The sequence below is a fragment of the Daucus carota genome, chromosome 7 (genome assembly GCF_001625215.2).
Source record: "Daucus carota subsp. sativus chromosome 7, DH1 v3.0, whole genome shotgun sequence".
NCBI lineage: Eukaryota > Viridiplantae > Streptophyta > Magnoliopsida > Apiales > Apiaceae > Daucus > Daucus carota.
Genome location: NC_030387.2, coordinates 26,058,237 through 26,068,563, shown reverse-complemented (window position 1 = coordinate 26,068,563; position 10,327 = coordinate 26,058,237). Strand labels below are relative to the sequence as shown.

Sequence of the window (10,327 nt, the reverse complement as noted above, 5' to 3'; positions counted from 1 at the left end):
TCTCGAGATACAAGTTGAATAGATCTTAATGGGTGTAACAACACATCCAAGCAGCAACATTCTCCCAAAACTGCCACTTTTACAAAATCCGGAAGAAGAATGCTTGGTTGCATGTTCAAATCATGACCTAACATCATGATATACACAGAACCCTTCTCACTAAAACAGCCTCACAAGATCTGACTAAAGAAAATACCAATTCAGCGAACCTTGATTATAACTTAGATATCATCCTAAGTGACAATTTTAAAAAAGTAGTTGCTGCAAATCATTGACATGCCAGTGAGGTTCCGTGTTCAATAACATCCCGAATGAATAATGACACATCTCCCAAAGAAAACTGTTTCATTTCAACCCTCAGTACATAATCAGGTTCCTTAAAATAGTCAAAGACCAATTCTCAAGTCCTGGCTTTCCATAAGTTTAATAGAACAATGACAATCCATTGCACCTATTTTTTCTTCTGCAAGTCCCTTTGAAGAAATGATTAGGGACTGGTGAAGGGCTTCTTCACAGGCTGAGAAAGTCAAGCTGCTGCTAAAACCTTTTCGCACATTAAGGTAATTATGCAGAATGCCATAAAAAAAAATTAAGATTGTTGTCTACCTTTCCCTATTGGCTTCGGGAGTTCCATTAATGTTTCGGCATTTGAAAGAGTATACAAACAAATGAAAAGAAAACACAACATGAAAAATACTAGAAAAATAGAGTTTAAGGTCATCACAAACAAAGGAAGAAAGCACACATACGAGTTTAAGATGAGCACAAAGTAGATATTACAAACAAAGAGTAGATATTACATATTACATTACAGATGAGAAAGTAGACGGATCAAACAATCTGAAACCATAAAACGATGAATGGTCCTCTAATAGAACATGTCGTCGTCGTCATATATCGGGTTAGGACAGTCTTTACTCCAATGATCACCTTCCAATTCACAACGCAGACAGATTTTATACATAGGGATTAAGTTATGGCCTTTAATTTCACAGGGTTCAAAGCATGTATCACAACCCATTCCCATCCCCTTTGATCTGTTAGGGCAGTTAAATCGACCGCGATGATCGGTATTGCGTCTACAGATGGAACAATAATGGCAATCCTTCTTTACATTTTCCAGCTTCTCTACATTTTCCAGCTTCATTGCTGTCCCAAAAAAAAACAATTTTAGTTAAACTCAGTAATTATTTTATTGAGAAAACCAATAGAAAATTGAGACAAGTAGTTGAATCAAATAAACAAATAATAATCTACCATAGAAATTCATCATCACAAATCAAATCAATTAGAGCTTATTAATTGTAAAAAGACATCAATCCAATTACAAACCATGCCTACAATCAGCAATCTAAAATGAAAAGGCCTAAAACATAAGCACAAATCAAATTCAATTATAGCTTGTTAAAACTCACAATCTAAAATGAAAAGGCCTAAAACATAAACACAAATCAAATTCAAATATATCTTATTAAGTTGTACCAACAATTGAATCCAATTACAAACCCTAAAATTGAAGAGCCCTAAAACATTAATCATCTCTTACCACTATTCTCTGTTAAATCATCATTCCTTGAACGCTTCTCAAGAGCTTGTTGTGGCTTATCATCTGTTAAATCATCATTCCTCGAACGCTTCTCAAGAGCTTGTTGTGGCTTATCATCCAAGACAATATTTGGTCGTTTCACATTACTCATGGCCATTAACCACTATTCTCTGTTAAATCATCATTCCTCGAACTGTATGTATATATCCGATTTAATGTAGATCAATAAACTCTGGTTGTAGGGTTGGGCGAGTGTATATATATAAGACCTTTTTCTGGGCCATAGCTCGCTACTTTAACCCATGTATCCAGAGGTTTAAAAAGCACAAAACTTGAGACGATTACATAGGGGGTTTATCCGGTTTGATTCTTGCTCAGAGATCAATTAAAAAAAAAAAATTAGACCTTGAAAAAAAAACAATTTTAATTAATATTTTTATTTATATTTGTGTGTGAAAATTTTTATCAGATATAATGCCTGAGACTTACAAGTGCTTTGTTTTCCGAAAGATACAGATACACATTATATTTTATTTGGCTTATAATTTTTACGTGGGCAGGTACTTAATTTCACATCAATATATTATTTTTTGTTATTTATTGCACTTTACATTAATTGTTATTAACAGCTTATTGTGTTATTTCTATACCATTCTCTAAATTTAGTAAGTTTATATCTACGAACTAAAAAAACATAAAATTTTAATGAAAATTCAGAAGAGCAACTAATAGTAGAAACTTTTATTGTATTAGCATGTTTACCTATTTTTTGTGGTTTCTTTCTTCCTATTTTCCTGCTCATCATAAATTCTCTCTGCATCATTGACATGGATCTTGACATGGTCAATCAACAATTTCTTTCAATCTTCGCCTTGTTGCTTCTTCTCACTTTTTTCCAATTTCCATGCAACTAAGATTTCTGAATGCATGCAAGCGGTAAAATCACATGGTTATCTTGTTTCAGACCAGATATTAATTAGTATGATAATGAGGTCGGCATAGAGTTGATACATCAATCATGTCATCAGTAGACCATGCCGATTTCAAGAAACAAGCGGATAAGGTCAGGAGATACGATGAATTGTGCACCTATGACGTTCCCCTTAATTCACCTGGTCTTTATGCCACTGGATTTCAAGAATTTCTTACTTATGTGTTACCACGCCTTGAGTTACAGTTAGTACTCATGTTCAGCCTTACTCAAGCTCTCCATCTGTTGTTCAAGCGGTTCAATTTTCCAAGAAATTTTTCTGAAATCCTGGTATACATTTGGATTGTTGTTAACAGATGCATAAAGCAGACATGTTTTTTGCCTAGTAATTTTTCCATCTTGTTATCTTTAACAGCCTGTGCATTTCTGCAGACAGGAATCATAATAGGAAAAACGCTGTTGGGACACATAGTCGGTTTTGAGAAGCACCAACTGTTGTTTCCGGATGATGATATTCTTCTTGAGACATTGATGAAACTGGGATTCATATTCTACATGTTTCTAGTTGGAGTGAAGATGGATCCAAACCTGGTTCCGAAAGCAGGAAAGAAGGGCTGGTCTATTGGCGTTTCTGCAGCCGTATGCCCTTTTATTGTCAGCAGTATCCTAGGGAGTCAAAAGCTGTTGGACTATTATCTACCAATTTACAGAAGACCTGCTATCAGAGCTATTGTCAAAATCATAGGATTATCCCCTTTCCCTGTCATTGTCGCGCTTCTCATTGATCTAAAAATCATGAATTCAGAGCTCGGTCGCCTTGCCTTGGCTGCAGGGTTGATATGTGATGTGCTTAATCTCATTCAAATTCTAGGGTCAACTATTTACAGAATATATTTTTCAGAGTATGGGATTCCTGTAGTCATCCTTACCTTGATTGAGGCTCTTCTTGTAACAATTGCTTCAATCTCCAGTCATGTACTATTTTTAAAAATTATTCAGTTGACACCTGAAGGAAAGCCTGTCAAGAACTACTATATTTCATTAATTTGTTCTTGTGTTCTTGTGAGCTCTATAGCGTGTAATAATGTTGGTTTACAATATCATTTCGCCCCCTTTGTGATCGGCTTGGCTGTGCCTTCAGGACCACCTTTAGGTTCAGCTATTGCTGATGCGATGGACACGTTCATATCAGGCTTACTGGCACCGTTCATTCTCACATATTGTGCAATCAAGATGGATTTAGTCGTCTTCTATGATCTATCCTTTCTGAACTCGGTACTCTTTGTCCTTTCTGTTGTTACTGCATCAAAAATAGTCGGTGTTTGTGGAGTAGCTATGGTCATCGGAGTGCCTATTAGAGATGCTGTCAATCTGTCAATAATCATGGCTACGCAAGGTATTGTGCAAGGCGCATTGTATGAAAGCGTCTACAAACTTCAGGTACATTTGGCCAGACCATATAAGTATCAAAAACTATCTAACAATGTACTTCTAAACTTATGATTCTGATATTACTGAAGTTCTTTGATGCAGAGTATTGATCGTGAAAGCTTTACAGTGCTCATTCTGTCCATTCTTGTAATGGCATTAGTGGCACACCTTTCTGTGGGATTCCTGAATGATTATTCAAGAGCATACTCCGGCTATCAGAAAAGAGACATTCAACACACTCCATTCAATGCTGAGCTACGAATACTCGCCTGTGCTGACAGACTAGACGATGCCATGGCTGTCATTAGACTTCTAGAGACTTCTAATCCTTCCAAAGAGAGTCCTCTAGCAATCTACGTCCTCCACCTTGTGGAGCTCGTGGGGCGAGCCACACCCGTCGTGATCAACCACCGGTTAGGCCAAAAGAATGCAAATAGCCACTCACGCTCGCATCAACTCATAGGCCTTTTTGAAAAGTTTGGATCACAGCGCACTGGATTTGTCAGTGTCCAAGGGTTCACCGCAATGTCATTGCCTCAATTCATGCACCAGGACATTTGCTCCCTCGCGTTTGACAAGTTAGCCTCCTTGATCATACTCCCATTCCACAAGAAATGGAGCCAACAAGGCAAGATTATATTTGATAGTAGTCTACGGAGAACAATAAACAGACAAGTCCTAGAAATGGCTCCATGTTCCGTAGGCATTCTCATTGACCGTCGCAAAATCAGACCCCCAGAAGCATCACAGGACAAGGAAGCAGGCTCTGTATACCACCTAGGCGTCATTTTCCTAGGCGGTGCAGATGACCGTGAAGCAGTAGCCTACGCGAAGAGAATAATGGTAAAAGCAGTAGGTTGTTGCCTAACCGTAGTTCGGATAGTTGCATCAGATGCAGTACAAGAGAACCAATGGAACACAATTCTTGACACGGAAACATTAAGGGAAGTGAAGCTGCAAGGAGCAAACCAACACAATATACAGTACAGAGAGGTGAAGTCGAAAGACGGGCCAGAGACAGCATTGTTGATAAACACAATGGTGGAAGATGGTGAATTTAATATGCTAATGGTGGGGAGGAGGCACAGTGCTAGTTCCCCATTGCTGACAGGGTTATCGGAGTGGTGTGACCTCCCGGAGTTGGGATCAGTAGGAGATATTCTGGCGTCTGCAGAGATTATCAGACCAGTTTCGGTGTTGGTGATGCAACAACAAATTGTGGGAAGAAGAAGGTGATACTCTGACAGGTAAACATCCAGAATTCTTACGGAGAAATGCACATTGTTGACGGTGCTGTCGATATTAATGAATCAAATGTTTGTCAGCAGTAAAAAGATTGAAAGAAAGTGAATGTGTAGATTTTGCTTAACAGTGTGCAAAAACAGAGAAAGTGATTAGTAAAAGATTGTAAATATTAAATCATGTTTTCGTTCAGTTCGGACCAAAAGAGAGAACCAGATGCTCAATTTTACCATAAAATTCCGGATTTTTCCCCATCAAAAGTTCCGCTTAACCTCTCTCCGGAGCCGATTTTGCCGATTTGCACTATGTTGCTACATTGCGCAATTACATATATGAAAGACATATATTACCTGTCACACAATGTACCAATTTATTGGAAATTAAGTCTGCGCCATGGGCGGACTGTTGCAATCAAATTTTAGGAAATATGATGCCACTCTACTGAAACGTACATGAGATTTTCACCTCATACAGCTCCTCGTTCAATTCTTTCGAAGCGATCAAAAATAAAATTGACAGAAAATCCCGGCGGCATCTTTAATAGTTCAAGAATGAAGCAAAACTACTCAAACCCACAACTACGAAAACACTTTAGTACAATTTAAGGATCCAAACTAAGCGTTATTTGGAAGGGGAAAAAAGCAGTTTTAACTTATTAAATAAAGGCTTACATTCAAAAGAAAATTAGTTTTCTCCCATTTGTACGTTGACCAATTCCTCCCCCTCTCATGTATACAGGGGTACTATGGTAGAGCTTGATCCCAGCAACTCTTGCCATCCAAAAAGGTTGTGCCATGAAGCAGAAAACTGATACAGCTTATTGGTATCGTACAACAGCATATTCACCCATAACGGTAATGAATCATTCGGGTGCATCTGCTACATTCTTTTTGCAGGGTAATCTACCAAACACCTCGGGGGACACTAAGTTAGGCCTCACAGGTATTTCACCATGCCCCGACCTTCCACACTGAGCTTTGTAGCTTGGAGCTGCTTCTTTTTAGGGGCTTTAAGCTGTTGCAACTTCTTATTCATCTGAAAGAAGCACAATATCAAGTACAAAGATTAGAACCAATCCGAATTAACACAGCAGAACAGATAATCACCAGACAGAAGACCCTACTGGCCTACTAACACAGCATGACTAAGGTCACAGACTACCATGAGAAACAGTCTTCATTTGGTTTACCTATTTAGGGATCTCAGTAGGATGGGTATGGAGGAGGGATGTCAAATCCTAAACCTTCGGATAATAAATCCCTGTTCCTGCTACATATACCTGCAGGGATCTCTCTGAGCACAGAGATTTTGTAATTCCCCTTCTTCTTTTGTCCCAACCCCGTTTCCCTATATTTGACGTTCATTTCATGTCTTGCTCAATCACTCAATACATTTTTTAAAATAAACTAAGGAAAAAAGTTCGTTTTTAATTCATACTATACATATCAATAAAAGTATTAGAATATATATTTTATGTACTATCTATCGAACTGCAGGGCGGGGTTGTCCCCCCGAAAATTAAATCACATACCCACCCCATTTATCCCTCCAGGTATAAACACTTAGCAATCCTTATCCTAAGGACCAAAATAAGTTCAATAAGATGTAAAAAGTGAACCTTAAGGCGACGCTGATCATGGACGACTTGTTTAGCTCTGGCCCGAATCTCATCTGGATCAATTTTGGATTGGGGGCGCACCATAAAATCCAGTGGCATGGCCTCAGGCCTCGAGGCATGCTGCCTAGAAGATGACTGGCTAGACTTGGATTCCCTGCATTGTCCATGAAAGAAATTTTCTGAACCATATGCAACAGACATGGTGCAACATGCTAGACTTACTAATAAGAGCATATTGCCTGGCATACTTATCATTAACATACTACAGGGGACCATCGAGATTGTCTAATATATTGCAAAGACGTACTGTGAAAATTCAGCCAAATCAAAATCATCATCTCTTGATTGCATCCCACTAGCTTTATTTATTGGCCTGTCAAAAAAAGGCATACCATAGGTCAGGAAAGCCATATATACATCACCACAAGTCCACAACACACACACAGACATATTATACAGGTGTTTCCCTATAGAGCTGCGATAAAATACTGGAGATGTGAAAAAAATTAAGTGCATACTTCTTCCCTGATGACCTTCGGAAGGGTGCTCTCTCATCATCAAAATTTCTCATATCCTCAAATCTTGTACTCTTATTAAATATTGGTCGAGACTGCAGCAAGAACATCCACATTTACACAAGTACAAAGATATCAAAACAAATTTGGGGAGACTCATGAAAGACAAGTTTAATTGGATGCAACACATTGCAATTCAAGTTTTAACTTTTAACCACTACGAGATATACATGCAACCAGGGTCTGCTTCTCTTTCGCGACAAGAGGTCAGAGTTATGTGTCAGGGAGGAGAAATGTAAAAGTGACGGATAGGAAAAGGATTTACCCATTTGTCGACTAGATCCTTGGCAATTTTCCTGTTTGATGTGATCTCTTCATCAGATTTTGACAGAAACATGATGACCTGAAAAGGAAAGAATAGGTTGTTAGTAATAATGTTCTTGTTATTACCCGAGAAAGAAAGATTAATATTGTTCATTGGAGACAAACTTACTTTCCCGAGACCACTCTTTTTCAACTGCTCCCTTCTATCGAACTGCTCTAAATCAATTGGAAACTAGAAGATAAACAAAGAATCATCTACGTTAACATTTTTGTTTGATACGTTAAGATTATTAATAACCATATGCAAGTGATAAGATGCAGAGGGCAAAGTAATATACCTCAGTCAATATCTTCAATATTGCTGCACGGATATTAATATTGGGTAAGCTCCCATCTGGAAGAGGCTCAAGCCAATTCTTTAAAAGAGTTAATACTCCATGATCCAGGAATTCTTGTTGTAGTTGTTTCCTGCACCAAGAATGATTATAAAGGGAATAAATAAGTAAACAGTCAACAATATACACCAACAGAAGGAGCAAATATCATTAACAAACATACTTGGAAAGGACTTCTGTAAGAAGAGGGAGCTTCTTAAGTTTGTTTATGGCAGGCTTGGACAACATGTTCAGTTTGGCATCTTCTTCAGCGCATATTTCCAGCTCAGCCATGACTTTTTCAACTAGCAGCGAAATCTCGGCAGCACTTTTCTCACTTTTCTTCTTTTTCTTGCCCATTTTGAAGAGATCCTTCATTTCATCATCCTCCTCACCCTCCTCTGCCTGCCAAAGTCATTGCATGGAACATTATGATAGGAAGCCAAACAATTCTTGCAGAATTTTGTTTAATTGGGGATAAGCGATGGCAAAATATCACAGAATCTACTGGACTTGACTACAGAAGGGCTCGAATCCTACCTGAGGAGCATTCCCAGGAGAATGTGGTTCATTATCACTTCCATAGCGGTCAGCAGGATCAACTCCAGTATCATCTATAAAGTTGTCGTCATCCGCCATTTTAACACCATCTTGATCATCCTGTATAAAAGAAGAATATATTTAGATAGCAGTTGACATATACTATTGCCAAGAGAGAATATTGGCAACATCACTACAATTCTCACCCTTCAATATTAGAAGGAAGAAACAAACAAACAATAAACTGACAGTAATGAATAATGAAACTAGTGGATCAGAAACCAAAGAATCTACGAATGCCCACTGAGTATGTTAATGTGATTACCTCCAACACTAAAATTATTATACTCTACACTCTACAAATAACACAATAGTCCTTCAAGAAGAACACCAGAAGAATACTTTCCTCTATTCAGGCAACAAAACACAATGTAAATCTCAAGAAAATATAAGCAGACTCCTCGCACATTGAAAACTTTAACAAAGTAAATAAAACGCTACCATAAACCACCCAAAAACCCATTCTTTCGCCCAAAAACAATCCTTGCCTCGCCATCACAAGAGAATCACATAGACAAACTAAAGACCAATTACACAAACATAAAAGAATATAAAAGGCCACATTGCCCCAAATGATAGCAAAACAAGAAAATAATCCTGATAAAGATCAAGCACACGACAATAAACCTAATGAATCACATACACCAAAAAACCAAATAAAAACACAATCTTTTGAAATCCAATCATAAACACACCTCGGAATCGCCACCAGCAATAGTATCCCACATCTCCTTAACCTCCTTATCATCTCTACTCCTCTTCTTAACCCTAAACTTCTCCCTCCTCTCTCCCCCACTCTTCTCCCTCCTCTCCATCTTCCCCTTCTTCTTCTCCCTCTTATCCTTCCCCCCACTCCTCTTCTCCCCAACATTCGCATACTCCCCATCCGACTCATCCCTCACACCCGCCGCCGGATCATCCAAATCATCATCCCCGAGCCCAAAATCCGGCACCGCCTCATCCCCGCCACCACTCTTCTTAATCAACCTCTTCCGCGGCTTTGACTTGGAATCCTCATTATAAACCGGCGTCGGAGATCGCTCCCGGCGGCGCCAATCGGCGTCGTCAACGTCATCAACTAAAGTCTCCGGCTGCGGTTCTTGATCGGATTGATACGCATCATCTAAGTCCATCAATGGCTCCCCATCTTCATCGCGGTACCTGCATACACACACAATCAAACACCACAATTATAAAATTGAGTTTAATTAATTGATGAAAACCCTAGAAATTAATCAATTAAAAGTTGAATTGAAAAGATAAAGATATGAACTTACGGATCGTTATTGTAAGCCATGGATGTGAGAATTGAGAAAGAACGTAGTAATGAATTGAGGGGAGCGTGCGGCGTTTGTGTGTATATATGTATGTGATTGTGTATGTATGTATAGGGGGATAGGGAGTTGATGATAGCTCAGATTTTGTCAGATTGAACGCAATGGATTTTTTGGGTGGGCTCCACTAATGGATATAATTTAATTTATTTTGAAGAATAATGGGAAATTCATATTTCCGTTAGGACTTTGCTTGTTTTTTTTTGTTTTTTTTGAAAACTTCGTACTTGCATTAAACACCCTCCAGGGGAAGATTACAAACGATAAAATCAGTAGCAGTGTAATACCACTCATGAGGATCTGACGTAGAATAAGCAGCCTGAGCTAACATATGGGCTACATTATTCGCAGACCGATGAACAAAAACAAATAACACCTCCTCAAAGTGTTTGATCAATTCCTTACAATCATC

At 38.5% G+C, this 10,327-nt stretch overlaps 3 protein-coding genes across 3 annotated transcripts; 1 reads left to right on the top strand and 2 right to left on the bottom strand.

The window, feature by feature from the left end:
* Positions 1-669: 669 nt before the first annotated feature.
* LOC108195182 (uncharacterized) lies at positions 670-1,871 on the bottom strand. Its single transcript, XM_017362134.2, has 2 exons — positions 1,547-1,871; positions 670-1,149 (listed from the first exon to the last, which is right to left on the bottom strand). Exons 1-2 carry the CDS (start codon positions 1,701-1,703, stop codon positions 869-871), a joined length of 438 nt encoding a protein of 145 aa, XP_017217623.1. The 5' UTR covers positions 1,704-1,871; the 3' UTR covers positions 670-868.
* A 693-nt stretch (positions 1,872-2,564) lies between these two features.
* Positions 2,565-5,261, top strand: LOC108196324 (cation/H(+) antiporter 3). Its single transcript, XM_064082011.1, has 3 exons — positions 2,565-2,807; positions 2,910-3,917; positions 4,011-5,261. Exons 1-3 carry the CDS (start codon positions 2,565-2,567, stop codon positions 5,142-5,144), a joined length of 2,385 nt encoding a protein of 794 aa, XP_063938081.1. The 3' UTR covers positions 5,145-5,261.
* Positions 5,262-5,646: 385 nt separating this feature from the next.
* Positions 5,647-10,033, bottom strand: LOC108196323 (protein IWS1 homolog 1). Its single transcript, XM_017363558.2, has 11 exons — positions 9,859-10,033; positions 9,277-9,742; positions 8,522-8,641; positions 8,166-8,386; positions 7,946-8,075; positions 7,777-7,839; positions 7,609-7,686; positions 7,287-7,378; positions 7,076-7,141; positions 6,769-6,922; positions 5,647-6,185 (listed from the first exon to the last, which is right to left on the bottom strand). Exons 1-11 carry the CDS (start codon positions 9,876-9,878, stop codon positions 6,087-6,089), a joined length of 1,509 nt encoding a protein of 502 aa, XP_017219047.1. The 5' UTR covers positions 9,879-10,033; the 3' UTR covers positions 5,647-6,086.
* Positions 10,034-10,327: the final 294 nt, after the last annotated feature.

Coding starts and splice junctions, on each gene's coding strand:
- LOC108195182 (XM_017362134.2), bottom strand. CDS start 1,703: ATGGCCATGAGTAATGTGAAACGACCAAATATTGTCTTGGATGATAAG. Junction 1,150..1,546: donor TGATTTAACAGAGAATAGTG/GTAAGAGATGAT, acceptor TTTTTGGGACAG/CAATGAAGCTGGAAAATGTA.
- LOC108196324 (XM_064082011.1), top strand. CDS start 2,565: ATGTCATCAGTAGACCATGCCGATTTCAAGAAACAAGCGGATAAGGTC. Junction 2,808..2,909: donor GAAATTTTTCTGAAATCCTG/GTATACATTTGG, acceptor GCATTTCTGCAG/ACAGGAATCATAATAGGAAA. Junction 3,918..4,010: donor AAAGCGTCTACAAACTTCAG/GTACATTTGGCC, acceptor TCTTTGATGCAG/AGTATTGATCGTGAAAGCTT.
- LOC108196323 (XM_017363558.2), bottom strand. CDS start 9,878: ATGGCTTACAATAACGATCC. Junction 9,743..9,858: donor ATGGCTTACAATAACGATCC/GTAAGTTCATAT, acceptor GTGTGTATGCAG/GTACCGCGATGAAGATGGGG. Junction 6,923..7,075: donor GATTTGGCTGAATTTTCACA/GTACGTCTTTGC, acceptor TGGACAATGCAG/GGAATCCAAGTCTAGCCAGT.